We start from the raw sequence: 18,993 nt of genomic DNA, 5'->3' as shown, positions 1-18,993 counted from the left end.
TTTGTATTCTCCTCCTTCAGCTCCTCCAGCTCTGTGTGGAGTTTCCTATTCTCCTCCTTTAGCTCCTCCAGTTCTGTGTGGAGTTTCGTCTTCTCCTCCCTCAGCTCCTCCAGCTCTGTGGGGAGTTTTGTATTCTCCTCCTTCAGCTCCTCCAGCTCTGTGTGGAGTTTCCTATTCTTCTCCCTCAGCTCCTCCAGCTCTGTGGGGAGTTTTGTATTCTTCTCCCTCAGCTCCTCCAGCTCTGTGGGGAGTTTTGTATTCTCCTCCTTTAGCTCCTCCAGCTCTGTGTGGAGTTTCCTATTCTCCTCCCTCAGCTCCTCCAGCTCTGTGGGGAGTTTTGTATTCTCCTCCTTTAGCTCCTCCAGCTCTGTGTGGAGTTTCCTATTCTCCTCCCTCAGCTCCTCCAGCTCTGTGGGGAGTTTTGTATTCTCCTCCTTCAGCTCCTCCAGCTCTGTGTGGAGTTTCTTATTCTCCTCTCTCAGCTCCTCGTGCAGCTGTTTTCCCTCCTCCCTGAAGGCCATCACCTCCAGCTGAAGCTTCTGGCAGTGGGACTCCTTCTCTGAGAGCACCCGGTCTTTCTCCTCTCTCACGCTCTGCAGCTCCTCAGTTACAGACTTGATCTAAAAACATTTCTTCATATTTAATCATCAGAAACTTCTCTAAATCTCTCAGAACCATCAGAAAGAGGACAGCTATCTGATAACTCGTATCTATAGAATTTGGAACCAGATTCAGTGAACTCACGTTTCTTTGTAATTCCTCCAGCTGTGAGCCCATGTCACTGGGAAGCTCTTCCTGCTTACTGATTCTTTCAGACTGAAGACGTTTGATCTCCTTCACCAGCTCGCGGTTCTTCTCCAGGACCGTCCTCAGCTGCTCCTGGTTCTCTATCATCTGTTGAAGAGGCAGCTCTCTGTCACTGCGATTCAACTAACCAAACAGCAGATGTAATGTTTAGAATGATAACCTGTTTGTTACCATCTCTACGTTTTCCTGCAGGTCCTCTTTGAGCTGATCTCTCTCCGCAGTAAGAGAGGCGACCTCAGCGAGCAGCCTCTGCACCTCCTCTGAGGAGCTCTGAGTGACGGCGCCTTGGTAAGCCGCTCTCTGCTCTCGCTCCGCTTGCAGCTCCTGGGACAGCCTCAGCATCTGTGTGCGGTCAGAAGAAGCGTTGGGGTCTCTGAGCCGGCAGGGAACGAGGGGAGAGCAGGCTCCATCATTTACTCACTGATTCCTTTACCTCAGCCTCTTTCTGAACAGAGGTTTGCATCAGGTCATCGTTCATCTGCTTCTGTTCTCTAAGCTCTTCCTGAACGCTCCTTAGAAGAACTGCAGCTGCTTCATCATCATCATCCTTCACAGTGACCTCAGCACCAGCGCTCTGTGCCTGCAGCAGGGCCTCCTTCTCTGCTGCTGCACACTGGAGGGCTGCAACCATCTCTTTCAGCTTTGAACGCATCACATTCATATTACAAGCGTTAGGCATCTCTTTATGCTAACAGCATCATTGTACTGTGCAAAAGCAGATTCAAACAGCCTGGAGGCAACATCACCACACTGAACGGTTGTTTTTAGCTCACCTCTGAGTCCTTTTCTTCTAGAGACGCTAAAAGCCGACTCCTTTCAGACTGGGATTCCTTCTGCTCTGCCTGCAGTGTGTTCAGCAGCTGTGTTACATCAGAACATCGCTGGCTCAATTCCTTCTCCTTCTGAGCTCTGCTTCCAAGTTCTGCCTGAATTTCCACATTTTCTGTCTTCAATGCTTGAAGCAGGTCTCTGAGCTGCTCGGCCTCTTGTTCAGTCTGAGCCTTTCCTGACTGAAGGTCGTCTCTTTCCTTTCTCACAGCCTGCAGCTGCTCAGTCAGCTCAGCCATCTGAAACAGGGTTAGCATGTTAGTCTGATGCAGCTCTGGGGGGGGAACCCCCTTCCAGGAGGTTGATAGGATTCACCTGTTGAGTCAAGCTTTCCAGCTGAGCTTTCAGAGTCTGAACTGAATCCTGAAGTGTTTCCTCTGCTTCCTGAGACACAGCCAGCTCCGTCTTCAGGCTGCTCACGCTCCGGTCCAGTTCCACACTTTCCAAGATCCCTGAAGAAACACCACAGCTCAGAGGTTGCATGGAGTCACATGGAGCCCTACCTACATCCAGGTTATAGGTTACTTGTTGGGACTGTGGCATCATGAAGAGCAGCGAGGTTTCCATCATCCACTGCATCACTGGGCTCTTCTGATAGACTGTTATCAATCTTTGCATCGCGGGACCTTTCCTTCTCCAGCTCCACATGCAGGTCATTAACCTTAGCTTCCAACCTCTCTTTGGTGGCAGTCAGTGTCACCTGGAGAGATTTCAATAACTACATAAAACACTGCAAAAAAATGAAATCTAAAGTAATTTCTCTTTAAAATATGTGCTTTTGAGGAGCTAAGTGAGACACTTAGCCAATGGAACAAGACAATTTACATTTAATATAAGAAACAAACAATTGCATTGTCTTATTTCAAGTGTATGTTTTCTAATGATCTTATTTAAAGTCGTAGGGAAACGGCTGTTCCAACCGCTGCATTTCCAAAGTGCTCGACTTTACACGAGTGAATAAAGTGAATGTGATTGGTCAATTATCAAGGGGGCGGGATTGTTGTAGCGGAAGATTCAGCAAGTTTGGTTGTGGCCGGTTTCTCTTAGCATCTAGCTAACCAGTTAGCAACTTAGTGCTACTTGGTCCCAATGGGAAATTCCATTGGGACCAAGTAGCACTAAATTGGTGACTTAGAAACGACGCTGTCAAGGAACGCTATGGACAGCGGAAACATGCAAGAGGAGGAGAGTTTAGTGTCGGAGGTCGTGGATGAGTCTCCTCCGTCATCCATTTTTTATTTAGAGGAGGAAAGCGGGGATGAAGATGTTGTGAAAGAGGACGCCAGGGCGGCAGAAGCTTGGTTTGGTGTAGAAGGCTTCCAGCCGTACAGGTTTGAGCTCTTGCCTCGCAACGCTGCCAGTTCTGTTAGCTCTATGCCTGCTGAAGACACAGACGTCAATCCCCGTGAACACTGGGACGCAACTCAATGGGAAAGGAAAGGATTCTGATTTCAGCTGTTGCGTATATTAGCTGCAACATATGAATCAAGATGCTATGACCGAAAAAAATTGACAGATGACCGTTGATATATGATTGGCCGAATGTAGGTGTTCAGGCTGACGTAGAACTAACTGGCCTGCAGAAGATAATGGAAAAAAAAGAAGAAAAAAAAAAATTTTTTTTAAATATAAAAATGTTCTCAATTTTAGGACAATATGGTCTGATATTGATATGATCTGGTGAACTGTAAAGTGCCTTGAGATGACATGTGTTGTGAATTGGCACTTTATAAATAAACTGAATAGAAATTGAATTGAATGGACAATTGGGTACATTTATACACATGTTTGAGCCAGAATGATTTGACATTCAAATATGACTTCCCTACAACTTTAAGATTAAAACTACTCATTCCACTGGCAGATCATCTTATTTACCTACAGAAATTAGGCTAAATACACTTTATTTTAGACATTTTTACTTTATGTCTCAATGGTTTTTGCAATGCCTTCTTCTCTGCCCAGGTTAGTGACTGTCGGCCTTCTAGCCATCAGCTAAAGCAGTGGTTCCCAAAGATTTTCTTCTGGGCCCCCCTTTGGATTACAATAAAATTTCCACTGTAACATCAATCAGCTTAGAATCAAACAGCTCTGTCTGTTATTGGAATGCTCTACAACCTGAACGAGGTGGGATGGATGTTAGCCTCATCCTGATCTCGTGAGCTTTCAAGGTTTCACTCGCAGATCAGTCTGGAGACTCTCCGTTAAAGAAAATTTGGAGCCGTTCACCAAACAAACGTCCAATCAGCGTTGGCTTTGAGGCGGGTTGAGGTGTGACGCAACGAGAAGCGCGACAGTTCAGTCTAAAGAACATGGCGGCTTCAGCCGATGAAACTAGCATTAGCGTGGCTATCGAGCAAGTTTTATCGGAATTATTTCTTCACTGAAAGAAGAGCAAAACACTGCTCTGGAGGCTTTTCTCAGAGGAAAAGATGTTTTTGCTCTTCTCCCCACTGGTTTCGGCAAGAGTTTGATCTATCAATTGGCTCCTCTTCGTCGTCGCTCTGTTAGTACGTCATATGCTTCGTTGATCTGATTGGTTTATTTGGCCCGTCTATCACCAACATAGGCCAATCAGCTAACCAGTATTTTCGCCCCTTCCCAAAATTACTTCAACGGAAGGTTTCCAGATGGATATGCCGAGCAAATCCAATCTCTATATTCCAGTTAACTTTTAATCTATTACTAAATTAGCTGATGATTATTTTTTGAATGATTGATTAATCACGATTAATCGTTTCAGTCCTAGATTTTACCCAAACAGCAGGAAGTGATGTTCTTGATGTTTCTCATATAGGAAACTTCTAGTAATCACACAGCTGCTATTAGATTAACATGAAATTTAGCGGATAACTCTCTACCTGCTTTAAGGTGACACCTCAAAAATAAAGAAAAAACAAACATTACCTGCAGATCCAGGCATCGATGTTCATAGGATTCAATTTCCCTCTTTAAAGCAGATATTTCTTTTTTTAATTCATTCTGCAAATAAGCAGTAAAAATAGAAACTTTTTATTAGAAGGAATCTTTTCTTCAAACAGAGCCAGCTGGGAGGAAGGTTTTCCTCGCTTGCTTGACGTAAAAGCAGTAAAAATAAATGTACCTCATGTTCCTTTGTGAATTTATCTTCCAGACTGAGGAACTCATCCATCTCCTTCTTCTCTTTCAGCTCCTGACAGAGAGCAGACTTCTCCTTTTCTAAACTCTCAGTGTGCTCCAGGAACATCCCCAGCTCCTTCTTCAGATAGTCTCGCTCAGCAATCACTTTTTCCTGGGGAACACACGTTTGAAGTCATTGGAAATGTTGGAATAAACTTTTTCATTTTACATCAAATGACTAAACAGCATCTGTCTAGGATTGGACCCACAGTAGCTACAGCATCACACCCGTTTCCTGATAGGGAAATCTTTCTAATGCGGCCAGAGAGGTGGCCTCCTGGTCTGTCCTGGGAAAGCTTTCATAGATCCAGCATTTCCTCTCCTAACCAAACACTGTAGTCACTTGTAAGCAAATAGAAAATGTGAAGAGGGGCAGGCACTATCAACATCATCTATGGGAGCAGTTGGATCAATTGTCAAACTTCCACAGGAGGAACTAATGTCTTAGTTAATAGCAGCTCTCTGGTTTTGTGCTGTTTTTCTAAAATGGAAAGTTACCCCCCAGCAGCAACTCTTACCTTCTCTAGGGCCAAGCTTTCACACAGCTGAAGGCTCTCTGCAAAGTCTTTCCTCATCTGGAAGACAGGGCATATGCAGTGAAGAGAAAACTCTACATTTATAGAAACAAAACTATTAAGCCCCATTTCCACTACCGATCCGTGCCGAGTTCTGACCCAGCTTGGATCAGTTAACCGTGCTGAGCTTGGTTCCCTACAACCGTTTACACACCGCGCTAGCAGTTCCTCGCCTCCTAGTGGCGATCTACGGTACTACTGAGAGTCAGGAGAAGAAGGCAGCCTTTGGTGAATTTACTTGACAGAATCAGCTTTTGGGAAGTGGATACGACAAACTATAGTCTAATCAGGGCTTCCAGACGCAGGAAACAACAACAGATGTTGAGGTTCATCACACTGCTAAGCATTATTGGAAATCATGTGGCACAGTAGGAAGCTAGGATTTCTATGAATGTCTGAAATGTCCGGATTACAGAGGCTGACTGTAAGGAGATGAGGCGATCAGCTCATGCGCTCTTTGTTATCAGAGAACTGATCCAGAACTGAACCAGGCTGAGCCCTACTGATGAACTAGTACCAGTTTAGAGCGGCTCGGTTGTGTCTGGCACGGTCCGGTTCAGTTGTGTGTGCCATTTACACTCAACAGTTACCATGGTTACCATGCTCGGACCAATCTCACCACGGTTTCAAACGGTAGAGTAAATGGGGCTTTATTGTCTGCTGTCTGTTTCCAGCCAACCATCTAAGAGGAGAAGTGAGGCTACCTGCTGTAATTCAGAAGTCTGCTGCTCGCTGCTAAGGTCTGAACCGCTGGAGTCCATGTTGACACTGGTTTCCAGTTTCTTCTCAGCTTCCGTTTCCAGAGCCTTCTTCAGCTCAGCAACATTCTGCTCTGATGCTTCCAGTTTCCACAAGGCGTCCATCTTTTGCTCCGTTTCACTTTGCAGCTGCGTTTTCAGCTCTTCAAACTGCTGCTCCAGTGTCTGCATCTTCTCCAAAGCCTCTTGCTTCTCTCGGACTTCATTCTGCAGCAGCGACTCCACTTCAGATAGCCTCAGTTCTGTTGCCTGCATTTTCTCTACAGCCTGTTGTTTCTGCAAAGCCTCTGACTGGGTCTGCAGCTGCAGCTCTGCTTCTCGGCCTTCCATCATTTCTGCCTTTCTTACGGCCTCCTCTCTCTGTTGACTTTCAATTTCAAGTTGCAACTCCAGATTAGAGATTTTGGCTGAAAGCTGACATGTTTGATCAGAGGACTGTGGGAATCTGTCGCTGAAAAGCAAAGATAAAAGGTGTGTGGTTATGAGAGGCAGCTTTGTGACCCGACTTAAAGAAAACCCCTGAAACAGACCTTCCTCCAGAGCTGCGAACAGTCACAGAGCTCTGACTCATCTCCATTTCCTCTGATGGCTCCTCAGGAATCTCAGAGTGGGAAAAGAAGTCCTCATCCGATGCTACAGAAGAGCAAACCATTAAAAAATGATTCACAAATCATAGGAGTGTCTTACTTCTCAGTGGCTTTACATTGATTCAGGGAAGAGAGGCGATCAGCTTTCCTCTTGCGGCTTAAGCTCATGTTCATGTGAGACGGGCCGTCGTCATCCTCGTCATCATCACAGGCAGAGGGATTGGCAAGTTTGAGCATCTTTCCTCCCCAGGTCATCCTGCGTTTAGGGAGCTAAGCACAGAACAAAGGGGAAAGGTCTCTGAAGCTTCTCCTGGTGAAAACTTCAATGTTTAGGCAACTGGAGGTGGAGTTTTCTAGAAAACCTTTCTCCTCACCCTGTCTACTTTTAAGGCTAGGCTTAAAACTCTCCTTTTTGATAAAGTTTATAGTTAGAGTGGCTCAGGTTATCCTGAGCTATCTCTATAGTTATGCTGCTATAGGCTTAGACTGCTGGAGGACATAGGGACCCCTATTTCATCATTCTATCTCTATTCTCCCACTCTGCAGAATCTGTTAGTTCAATCTCTAACGTTCTGCTCTCTCTGCTTTTTCTCATAGTAGCTTCATCTGGTCTGTTCCTGTTTGGCTGTGACTCCATCCTGGAGAGAAATATCAGCTGTGCTGCTGCCATCAACACCTTTGTTTATAGATGTTGGAGATCGGCCTGTTTTCCAGTGTAGTCCTGTTTCTCTGACTGTGACTAACTGGATGTGCTCTCTTCATCCTCTGACATGGGAGCTGCCTCAGAGCTCGTCTGCCTGGCTGAGCCTGGTTCTGCTGGGGGTTTCTTCCTGTTAAAAGGGAGTGTTTCCTCTCCACTGTCACTAAAAGCAAACCTTCGAGTCGATTTAATCAGCTGGTTTTCCTTAGATAGAAAACTCTGAATCAATGTGACTGGATGATCTGTAAAGTGCCTTGAGATGAGATGTTGTGAATTGGCCCTATAGAAATAAACTGAATAGAATTGACTCCTCTCATCCTAGAGGCTTTCTCAGTTCTAACTGATAGAGGTGAGCACTAGGGTTAATACACTCTATGTGTAATAAAACAATTAGGGGGAAAAAACTAAACCTGGCTCTGATCCCTCCCTATAGATGGGGAAGTGGACATGCAGGCTAATCTGCCCAGAGGGGGGGGGGGAGCGTTACCTTTGGTAAATAGACCAGTTTGGAACCGGTGACCAGCAGCTCAGTTAGGTTTCTGATTCGATCTTCTTGTTCTCTCTGGAGCTGCTCTTTTTCTTGGAGCAACTGAGACAGAACCTCTTTCTCTGTTGCTGTGGTCTGAGTGACTGAAGACACCTGGAAGAAATTACAAGTATGGAGTCAGAAAGGGGTCAAAAAGGTTTGCAAACGTATACATCTAAAGTTGAAACTGATAATTAATGTCAAATTTTTATCTTATAATCTGAGAAACTAAAAAGCAAACATAAAATAATAAGAATGTAATCTACATTCTTCCCCTCAGCTTGAAAGAAACTCCTGAAACTGAAAAGGGAGTTTGAAAGTAAAAAAAAAAAAAATAGAAATGGAAAAAAATGGATTTGAATCTGAAAATATAAAATCTACAACTTCAAAAAAGATGATAAATAAAAAGAAAAAGCTTAATTAAAATACTAAACAGAATTTAGATTCAATTTTTATCTTACGTTTGCTTTTTTAGTTTCTCAAATACATTAAATATCAACTTCTCTTTTTTCTGTTTTAACTAAGATTTAGACGTTAAACATTTTGACCCCTCCATGGCTCCATAGAGGTCAAACCCAGAGTTCCTGGTTCTGTCAGCCCAACACTCACCTCATGGAGTCGACGTTTAAGGTCTACGATCTCATTGCGGTACCTCTTGAGCAACGCCCCATCGTCTGATACCTCCGTCACATGAGGATCATTCTTCATTTTCTTGGCAGTGCTGGCAAACTATTAAAACACATTTATAACTTGTTAGAAAACTCATTGTAGGGCTGAATGAATATCTCCTTTAAAAAGAGTCTAAAAACTAAGTGGGTTAAATAAAATGTTATGGACATGTCATAGGACATTTCTAGGATTCCTAGATCTATGCACAGAGTCAGCAAAGAACACTTTTAATAAAAAAAAACAGACCAACTGCATGAACAGGCATCAGAGTAAGGTTTGAAGCACTTCAGAAGACATAAAAAGGAACCCTACATATTTTCCAATTAATCAGCTCCTTTAATCTTGGTCCCGTTCAGACTGCAGACCAATGTGGCCTAAATCCGATTTATTGGGCCTGAAGTGCTTCAGCTGAGATTCTGTCCTGACTGTGAGACCAGACCAAGAATCTGACTTTTTCAAACCCCATCTGGGTCACATTAGTAAGTGGTTTTAAGCTGATACCAGTTGGACCTTTTGGATCAGACTGCGGTTTGAACGGCAAAGTGACCCCAATAAGGAATTTGTGTGGCGATGATGTCACATGGATGACGGCGTGGTTGGAGGAGCACAGTGGATAGACAATGAGATTTTGGAGTTAAGTATTTGAGTGGATACAGCGACCCAGCAGAGTCTTCAGGGGTCTCACTAAAACAATTCAGTTGACTGAAGTGGCAGCCACTCATTTCCTCAGAGAAATGCATTTCACTGCGCCTGCTCCTCCAAAAGCCGCCATTAATAGTTCAGCACTCAGTCTCCTTTTCTGAAGCTTTAAATCCACCCAGACACACCGACTTCTGACGTTTCGTTATTGTTTTTCTGCCTGCAGGTCACGTGAACAGACCAGCAGCGTAAACGTAGCCTTTGAGGAACGAACATCAAACCTCCCGTCAGTTTCCTGGAGCAGACGGCACTTCATTGGTCTCATTCAGCAGGCCTCTGCTAACTGAAGACTCCCCACTGTCCTGTGTGTTTTTGTTTGTCTCTATGTCGCCCTGCGATGGACTGGATGGAGTCCAGTGTGGACCCCGCCTCTCACCCGTAGACAGCTGGAGATACACCAGCACCCCTCACCACCCCGCATGACGAAAAATTGATGGACCCATTTAGTTAATAGAGAAAAAAAACAGAACATCTGACATTGGGTAGACCTAACAAAAATAATAAAATAACCTTAAAAAAAAAAAAAAAAACTTAAAACTTCAGTTTTGGATGACAAAGAGACACAGTTAAAAAGGTGGTGATAAAAACAACTCAATGGGCTCAACACACACAGCACCAAATGGGCCCCCAGGTCACGCATCTCCCAGAAATATGATTGATGATAAAATGAGAGTTTTTAATCTTTAAAGCAGGCTGTGAGAGAGAACGCACCAAGGATGAAAAACTAAAAGATGATTTGAGTGGAACTGGTTGAAATTGATATAATATTGGAGGGCTGGATGGAATGAAAGCGGCTGCAGACTCTCCTCTAACTCAGGAGCAGTTGATTGAAACCTTTATTGATCGCTTTAGTTTAACTATAAAAAGTTTAACTGTTTGTGTCAGAAGGCTGTATTGAACTGTCCCGTGGACAACCGATGGTGGACAGATATGACCAGAGAGGGAGCGGCGCCTCCAGCAGGTAGATAAAGACGTCCAGCATAACTAACCTGCAGGGTGCTGAGGGTCTCATCTAGACACACAGGAGTGATGGTGCTGATGATGACGGTTTTAGCGTTGCCTCCTAATGAGTTCTGTAGGATGCGGGTCAGTTTGCTATCTCTGTAGTTGGTAAAACCCCTGGAAGACATTCAGCAAAACAAGTCAATCAGTTCACTCAAGAATTTAATGTCTGATGACTGAGAAAAGGAAACAGTTATGATTGTATTTAACTCTAAAGCAGAACTCTGCTCAATTTATCTACCTTACTGTATTTGAAATACATTTTTTCTACTAATCTAAAAATACAAAAATCTGAACCGTTTTCTTCCTATAATTTGATATATATTAACTAAAAATAAAGAAAACTAAAGCCTAATTCTGCAAAGATGATGAATTAGCTGGTTTATAGTGAGTTTAGAGTTTGTTTCTTTTTCTCTGAACATTCACCGTTACTCACTTCTGGCTTTCATCTGTGAGTTTCTTGATCACCTGTCCAAGTGTGAACAAACTCAGATTGATGTTACAGCCTTCTTTAAAACGAGTACCTATGGAATAAATACAGTTTTAAAGGAGTAAACTCCCAATATGTGTTTAATGGTGGAATGTGAGGCTAAAGCTGGTGCTCTACCTTCCGTCTCCGTTTGGCTGGCTCTTTCTGATCCAGCTAGATCCACCAAGTTCTAAAAGACAAATTTAACTCTGCTTTACCAACTTTAAAGACCTCAGAAAGAGAAAAGGAAAACAACAGCTTACTAGATGGGAAACGATAATGGCTCCATCAGCGTTTTCCCCTGACGCCGGATCACTCCTTTCCCTGCTCTCCAATATCTAGATGAATGAGTTAGAAAGTCAGAAATCAGTCCCAAACTCTCCATGTTTCATTACATATGGAGCTGATCCTCACCATACGGAATATGGTGTGTGAGCGACTGCTGCGCTGGTTCATCTTAGTCTTCCCATAATGGCGGTTCTCTGCAGAGACACATGATGCAGAATAAGGCTGTGCTAACACGCCGTTAGCAGCACAGGCTGCCTGAGCAGCAATGCAGCAAACATGAGCTCCTACTCTCTCCTTTCTTGATCCAGGCCAGGGCTTGCTTTGAAGTAGTAACCAGCTCCTCCGTCAGGTCGGCCACGTAGATGGTTTTCTGCACAATCAACACAAACCCGCACTGATCTCTACAGGGCCACCATTAAATCACTTTATCAATACAGGGCTTTAAAATAAAAATAAAAAACAGCTGAAACAGAGTGTTGCACACAGCTGCAGCCTAAAACATGTAAAAAAAAGAACATAATATAAAGGAAGAAATCAAATATAACAAATTCAAACTCAGTTGCTAATGTTAAAAGTCAAATAATAGTGAGGAAGTGTTTGTTCCCTTCTTGATTTCTCATTCATGTTGTCACCCTGCAGTGTTCATTTATATTCCAGGATATAGTCCATAATATAAAACAACATACAATTTACTATAAGCCTCTAAGGTAAACTCTACATGTAGCTTAGAGGCTTAACTCTTTTTAAATAAGAATATCTCACTAATAAAAATATTAAAAGTGGAGCATTGAACCAGATCAGCCAACATCGGGGACTCAAACCGTGCTGGGAAAAAAGAAAAAGGAGGTAAAAAAGGTTTGGCTGGCTGATCAGTAAGAAGTTAGACAATATACAAATTTGACAAAATGCAACATGAAACAATATGTCCAGTAAAACCATTAAAACACAGCAATATGACAGGAAATGCTGTCAAATGTGAGGCTCATTGAAGCCACAGGGCTATTGGAGCATGCAGGGAGCGTCTGTGCAGCTTTTCCCGTAGCTGGAAGCAAAGAGAGGCTAAATTCACTGTCCTGCCCCAGTTATTCAAGAAGGACTACCCATGACACCATTTAGTTCTAATATAGGAACTGCAAGTCGCAATGTAGTCCACAATAATAGCAATCGCACATTTTCATCAAATCGTGCAGCACTATTTCTGAGCATTGCGTCCATTTCAATGCCTGCATTGGTCTGGCTAACGATATGTGGACGCCATCAGAGTCAGGGTTGTAATCATTAACAGATGAACACCGTGTAGATCTAAACATTATACTGAGAGGGCTGTAGTGGTCAGCTTCTTCTCTTTTTACTTGGCAAAAATGTCGACGGAGTGAAATCCATAGATCCCTGTTTATTTAACTTGACTCTATAGTTGAATAGTTTGTTCACACGACTGCATTTCTAGTGTTTATCACCAAATTCATATCAAATAAACCCAATATTTAGATTTAGTGTCTCTGGTGAGCTACAGTTGAGCTCCAATGTTCTCATCGGATACTTTGAAAACCTTAAACAGGAGCAGGAGAGCAGGTGTTTGCTATCAAACCTCAATAAGCAGCACTGAACAAAGCTTTCAAGCCTTTTAATATTTTTTTTAATTCTCAAACATTGAAGGAGCAATGGGATAAAACTAATATTCTGTTGTTCTGCTCCTTTTGCTAGTAGAAGGCTTTATAAGTAAAGCTGACGCTGACTTACATTGATTGTTTCCCGAACTTCCAAAGGCTTTCTCTTCCGGCTATCCACCAGCAGATCAGTCACAGTTTCATTGTAGATCTCCATGTAAGACACTCGCAGAAGGAACTCTTTTTTGGGAAACTTGAAAGAAGAAGGAAATCCATTAGGACTGAACAGTAAATCCATAATTTTAATTAGTAATGTGGCCCATCAGGGCAAAACATACGATCACATGAGGGAGGGTTCCACTGAGATACACACTACTTACATTTTTAATAGTTTGGAAGACATCATCTACAGCCAAAGGAATGACTCCAGGATTGCTATCACAGCCCATCATGGTGAAGGTCTTCCCTGAAGAGGTCTGACCGTACGCAAATATGGTTCCTGTCCAGCAAATGAAAGAGATATTTCACTACAAGCCACACAGAAGAGAGATGCTACTGTTCTGCCTAAACCAGGCATGTCCAAAGGTTTTCCTTTTTTCAGCACAGCTGGTTTCCATTGACGGCTGATCAACAGACTTATGCTGAACTGTAATAATCCCAATCAGCCGCGTCGAAGCAGAGAAACCTCTAAAGCCTGCAGAACAGCGGCCCCTACAGGACCGACTTTGGACATGCCTGGTCTAAATGTACAGGATCAGCTCTTTAGGCTCCTGTCACACCGTGCTGATTTATCCAGGGTCTGCCTGACGTCCCAGAATCTCCTAAAACGCTGCCATACGCTGAACTTTCCATGGATTATTTTCTATTCTGGGCGTATAGATAGAGTATTCATGACGACTCCAGAACTTCTGTCCAACGAAAGCCTAACTTCTGCATAACGCACGCCAGCTAATGCCCATGAAATGATGCACAACCCAGTGTCCTGAGGGGCGTCATGAGCGTCATGTCTGCTAGGATGTGTGTTGGTGGTGGGCGTGAACGCAGGGAGGATCCATCACTCACCTTCTGGCTCACCCTATGATGGGGATGAAGTCTGGAGGAGAACTGACGGTTTCCTCCTGTGAACCCCCTTTATACCAAAACGCTGCCAATACGCCATTATACAGTAGCTGGAAGTTAGAAACACGTTCAGCGCTCGTCTGGAACACGTCAGATATGTTGATATGCGTTGGAGAGAAGTTCTGGATAAGTTACTCAGAGGTTTAGGATCAGCTAGACGCCACGACTGATGAGGAACTGACACTGAACGGATGACGACCATCAGATACCTGACCTGGAACTGATGGCCCACGGATGGCAGACGACAGAATACCTCGCTAAAAATTTCTCATTCTCTATATTGATGTGTTTCAACGTACTTCAGCATGTTCATAACTTATAAACGTAACCATAACTTATCCAACGTATGCCAGAGTTTTTGCCAGATTTTTTATATGTCAGGCAGACGCTGGTCTAAATCGTCAAAGTGTGACAGGAGCTTTAGAAACATTGGTCCTGCAGCCAGGCTTAAAACAAACAAAACAATCACTCTACAGCAGGACCACAAATCAACCAAACGTCTGAGTAAATTCCCAAAACCATTAATCCAACCATAACATGTCGCTTCCCGTTCCATACCATTGTAACCTTGAACAGTGGAAACAACCAGGGGCTTTGCGATCTCCTGGTAAAGCTGGCTGGTGGATTCTTTAGCTGTAAACACTCTGTCTGTAGACAACAGAATTAGACCATAAAGTTATCTCACTGGCTCCACACACACACACCATTAACATCCAGTGGAAAACTTACCAAAGCTGAAGCACTTGCTGGAATTTCCATCATCAATCTGACAAACTGATTTCTTATCTGTTTTCCAAAACAGCTGGACAGGCTGTCCGTTTTCTGAAGCAGCTGTTTCTTCCCTGAGAAATGAGTGGTGATATAGAAGAAAGATCAAAGAAGGTAAACATGCACATACAGGAACATCCTGAAGAGTTTGCATACGTAGAATTTCACTCTTGAAGACGGTAGCATACTTTGACTCAACCCAGCTGTGAATATTCTTGTGCAACTTTTAAGTAGGGAGGAGATGCTCAATCAATCAATGCTCAATCTTAGGAGCCTTTAGGGCTCAAAAGGTCTGACCAGCAGGACCTGAAACACAACTGGCAAGATGTGACACTGAGTCAGTAGCTCCAGCATTCCTGCAGATCGCTTCAACTGTTCAGCCATTGCTAGATGCAAGGAGACCAGAGGGAATACTGCTCACACAAATGACATCCACAGTCTGCACTGCGGCTGATCCATTCGGTATGCATACAATCTCTAAATATTCACATTTAGATCAGTGGAAAGGACGTGTAATTATTCTCCCAAAGAAGTTCTTTCTCCAGATGATTCCAAAAAAGTTCAAGTCCACTGGACTTTGTTTCCAAGTTTGAAGAAGTTTCCCTTTCATCCGGGAAGCTTTTTCAATTAAAAATGTCAGAAATATTGTTGAGTTCCAGGTTTTATCCAGCAGCCCAACAAAGCCTGGTTTATGTTTAGAAAACATGCAAATTGAAACAGACAAACGGGTCCACCCCTTTGGAATGGGGGTCGTTTGGCTTCTTTGTAATGCCCCATACCTGTCTATGTCTCTGTAACAAGAGTCGCTAGAGGGAATTGGTGGCCTTGCTGAATAACAATTCCCTCTAACGACCCCAACAAAGGGATGGACTCGTTCCATCAGTTTCAATTTGCATGTTTTCTAAGCAAAAACAAGGCTTTGTTTTTGGTCCACTCTGTAAAGCCTCGAACTCAACGCTATTTCTAACATTTTGAATTGAAAAAGCTTCCTGGATGGAAGAGAAACGTCTTCAAACTTGGAAACAAAGTCCGATGGGTTGTTTTTTTTTTTTACTTTTGTGGAATGACTATGACCTGGATGACTGAGAATCTTCACCAGCACTTTCTCAGGGTGGGAATAGTCTAGTGAGATAAAGCAATAACCCCACAGAGGAGGGATGCAACATCCCCACAGCTGTTTTCTGCCACTCAAGAGCTTCCTTTGCTCATTTGAAGTAAATGAGATCCTGCAGGTTTAGTGTCTGGCTCCCCTATTCCTCTGTAACATAGCTGCCTATGCTATTAGATAGATGAACATGTTGGCTATTTTAGGTATTTCAGTGTGTTTGGATCATCTTTATGAATACTCTGCCCTCTCTGCTGGGCGGAGTACTTTGAAGCAGGGCTGCAACTAACAATTAGTTTGTAAATTGATTCATCTGTTTATAAATGCTTAAATGCTGTATTATTATAGTCTTTGGACCAGAGTCTTTGAAAAAGAAGCTGATTAGCCAGTCACTTCATTTGGATGGGATTAAACTGATTTCAGATAATAAAGTAAAAAATCTTGGTGTTTTTTGATCAAGACCTGTCATTTAATTCCCATATCAAAGAGGTTTCTTGAATTTCCTACTTGCATCTGCGGAATATTGCAAACAACAGAAATCTCCTGTCACCAGGAGAGAGTCATGAGGAGAACTCGGCTACATGAACTCCTGAACACAGAGGGATGCAGAGGAGTCAGACAGCACACATCAACAGGCCTGAGGGCAGAACCTTCAAACCTGTTCCTTATGTTCCTAACAGAGCACTTCGCTCTCCATCTAGAGTGGTTCCTAGAATTTCTAAAAGTAGAATGGGAGGCAGATCTTTTAGTTCTCAGGCTCCTCTCCTGTGGAACCAACTACCAGTTTTAGTCCGTGAGGCAGACACCCTGTCTACTTTTAAGGCTAGGCTTAAAACTTTCCTTTTTGATAAAGCTTATAGTTAGAGTGGCTCAGGTTATCCTGAGCTATCTCTGTAGTTATGCTGCTATAGGCTTAGACTGCTGGAGGACATAGGGACCCCATTTCATCATTCTTCTCTCGTTATGCTTTTTTTTTTTTACAATCTTGGTATAATTGCTGCTCAATATTTCCTATTCAGCTCACACACAAGCATCCTGTTTAAGCCTCACCATTGTACTCTAACTGACAGTATCGCAGGTTCTACCAGGTTTTTAGGTCCACATCAGTAAGGATTGAATGCTGCATAATGTCCCCCTATAGATCCCTGTCCTCCAATAGATCACTATAGCCATGTTCTTAATGGATCCACGGTCCATTAAGAACATGGCTGCTTAGAGCCAGACACAGCAGGAGGAGTTCACCGCCATTACCTGAAACCTGTGTTTTTGGAGGACCAGATGGCCAGCTAGCATTAATCGGCTACGGTAGAATATTAAAGCTGGATGATGCCGAACCGTCCGCTAACCGTCGGGGCGGCGGCTGGTCCGGGAGAACTAACCTCTCAACAACAGGCCGGACCCGGACACACACTTTAACGGATTCCGCCGCCATGTTCTCCGCTGTGGAAAAAGGAGACCTGAAGAGAAAACTGGACTAACTAGAGAACCGCGTCTTCTTTTACAACATTCTTCCACCTTCAGGGAAAACTAAACAGTTTGAATCATAAAGCTTAAATCTGATTGGTCAACGTCATCACGCAAAGTGACGCAGCCATGGCGGTGGGGAACCAATAGAGAGGCCGATATGATGGATAATTTACTATTTGGCTATGATTATTATTTTATATCAATAGTTTTGTTTTAATGATACATATCTTAATCTATGAACTTATATTTAACAGTTATACAATAACCAACAGTTATATAATTCATTCTACTACATGGCTGCGTCATATGACGAATCATGTGCGACTCACTCCGTGACGTTTTTTTTTTTTTTTTATTGAGCGAGGAAAGTTTTTATTTCACTTAATGTCAACAATAACATATAAGATATAGAGATAAACAAACAAATCTGCCAGGGGGTTTAATTATATAATCACAATAAACACCTGCAGTCAGGAGGAAAGACAAACAAACTTATAAACAAAGGTGTTTAGGAGTGGTAGCTATATATACACATAGACATGCATTTATTGCAGATCTTATATTACAGATCTACAGAATTAATTTGTCCAGAATTTTAAGTTGGGAACAGATTGATTATGGGATCCGTTTTAATGAAGTTTATTTAAACAAAATAAATACAAACAAGTAAGGCAAAAACAACAGTACAAGTCCGTGGAAGGCAGATTTCAAAATGGAAATATAACATTGATAAGGAACAAAAAAGAATAAATTAATGATAACAATGAAACAATAATTAACATGGCAACAAGGGGATTTACGTTAGGATTGATGAACATCGGTGGGGAAACCCATCAGTATTTCAGTCAAGTATTCATCAGATTTGATGCATTTAAGAGATTTCAAATATAATTTGATTTTAAAAATATGTTAAAGACTGGGGATGATCTCAGCACTCTGTTCACGAATAATGAATTTTTCTAAACGCAACATTATGTTACGGCAGAGTTCTATTGTTTTGTTTTTCAACGGTATTCCAAAAGTTACTGTATCTCTAGAGATAGATTTAGGAAGCGCAATGTTGGATTTGATCCATCTTTCAGAGCAATTCCAAAATGTTTTGGGTTGATTGCATCCAGGGGTGGATCAGGAAGTGTGGGGCCCTTGGCAAAGAAAGGCAGGGGGCCCTTTAAAAGGGGAGACAACGCATAAAACAGACCCATTATCCAGATAGAGAAATGTTAATAGAATAGACATCCATTATCTGTTCTAGGTTGTGTCCCTCTCTTCTTCTTGTTTTCCTCTCTATGTTTTGTACTCAGCTGACTTTTCATGCTGTCTCTAAAGGAATGAAAGATTTTTTCCAAGCACTAAGCTCACTTAGCTGATTGCTCCTTCCTGTGTTTCCAAAAAGGCCAAAGTAATAACCATGAAGGACTAACATGGAAAGTGCATATTGAAAAAACGAGATAAATGTAAAAAGATATTAAATATTATGAGATGTTTAGTTTGAAGAGATTAGAAATTGTTAAAGGGAATATATGAACTTTAGCATTAATTTAAGTAAAAGTGAGGGTAAATCTATAATTCAGAAGGAAATCTGTAAGATTTGGCAGGAAAAATGTGATAATCATGGCCTCTGGTAGAGATCTATATAAAATCAAAAGACTGTGGGAGGTAATAGTACTAAGAGGAAGTCATATCTCTTAGAATTGGTCATAATGGACTCTAGTTCTAGTTCTCTTTTCAGCATAAGGAAACATGAAACAGGGACTTATAATCACTCTGATCAGATGGAAACATTAGAACAGGTATTATTACAATATAGTAAATATTCAGAGGAAAGTCAGCCCTCTAAGTCAATACTGAATAGAGAGAAAA

General features: G+C 42.5%; 1 protein-coding gene across 2 annotated transcripts in view; it reads right to left on the bottom strand.

Annotated features, from left to right (window-relative positions):
• Positions 1 to 17,224, bottom strand: part of cenpe (centromere protein E) — a 38,117-nt gene extending 20,893 nt beyond the window's left edge. For both annotated transcript variants that reach the window (XM_038270518.1, XM_038270519.1), the window contains exons 1-26: positions 17,046 to 17,224; positions 14,523 to 14,635; positions 14,352 to 14,441; positions 13,055 to 13,173; positions 12,808 to 12,927; positions 11,356 to 11,437; positions 11,194 to 11,261; positions 11,043 to 11,117; positions 10,918 to 10,969; positions 10,747 to 10,834; positions 10,298 to 10,427; positions 8,550 to 8,669; positions 7,902 to 8,054; positions 6,831 to 6,984; positions 6,658 to 6,760; positions 6,074 to 6,578; positions 5,313 to 5,369; positions 4,739 to 4,906; positions 4,543 to 4,617; positions 2,161 to 2,335; positions 1,951 to 2,087; positions 1,581 to 1,874; positions 1,241 to 1,447; positions 979 to 1,149; positions 745 to 894; positions 46 to 620 (exon numbers count right to left, since the gene is read on the bottom strand). In XM_038270518.1, coding sequence (XP_038126446.1) covers positions 46 to 620; positions 745 to 894; positions 979 to 1,149; positions 1,241 to 1,447; positions 1,581 to 1,874; positions 1,951 to 2,087; positions 2,161 to 2,335; positions 4,543 to 4,617; positions 4,739 to 4,906; positions 5,313 to 5,369; positions 6,074 to 6,578; positions 6,658 to 6,760; positions 6,831 to 6,984; positions 7,902 to 8,054; positions 8,550 to 8,669; positions 10,298 to 10,427; positions 10,747 to 10,834; positions 10,918 to 10,969; positions 11,043 to 11,117; positions 11,194 to 11,261; positions 11,356 to 11,437; positions 12,808 to 12,927; positions 13,055 to 13,173; positions 14,352 to 14,441; positions 14,523 to 14,635; positions 17,046 to 17,098 — 4,034 coding nt within the window. In that variant the 5' untranslated portion in view covers positions 17,099 to 17,224. The remainder of the gene's footprint in view (positions 1 to 45; positions 621 to 744; positions 895 to 978; positions 1,150 to 1,240; positions 1,448 to 1,580; positions 1,875 to 1,950; positions 2,088 to 2,160; positions 2,336 to 4,542; positions 4,618 to 4,738; positions 4,907 to 5,312; positions 5,370 to 6,073; positions 6,579 to 6,657; positions 6,761 to 6,830; positions 6,985 to 7,901; positions 8,055 to 8,549; positions 8,670 to 10,297; positions 10,428 to 10,746; positions 10,835 to 10,917; positions 10,970 to 11,042; positions 11,118 to 11,193; positions 11,262 to 11,355; positions 11,438 to 12,807; positions 12,928 to 13,054; positions 13,174 to 14,351; positions 14,442 to 14,522; positions 14,636 to 17,045) is intronic.
• Between the last annotated feature and the right edge of the window lie 1,769 nt (positions 17,225 to 18,993).

The sequence above is a fragment of the Cyprinodon tularosa genome, unplaced genomic scaffold (genome assembly GCF_016077235.1).
Source record: "Cyprinodon tularosa strain WSP-4 unplaced genomic scaffold, ASM1607723v1 ctg764, whole genome shotgun sequence".
NCBI classification, from domain to species: domain Eukaryota; kingdom Metazoa; phylum Chordata; class Actinopteri; order Cyprinodontiformes; family Cyprinodontidae; genus Cyprinodon; species Cyprinodon tularosa.
Note: the sequence above shows the minus strand (reverse complement) of the source record. Positions and strands in the feature narration are given on the sequence as shown.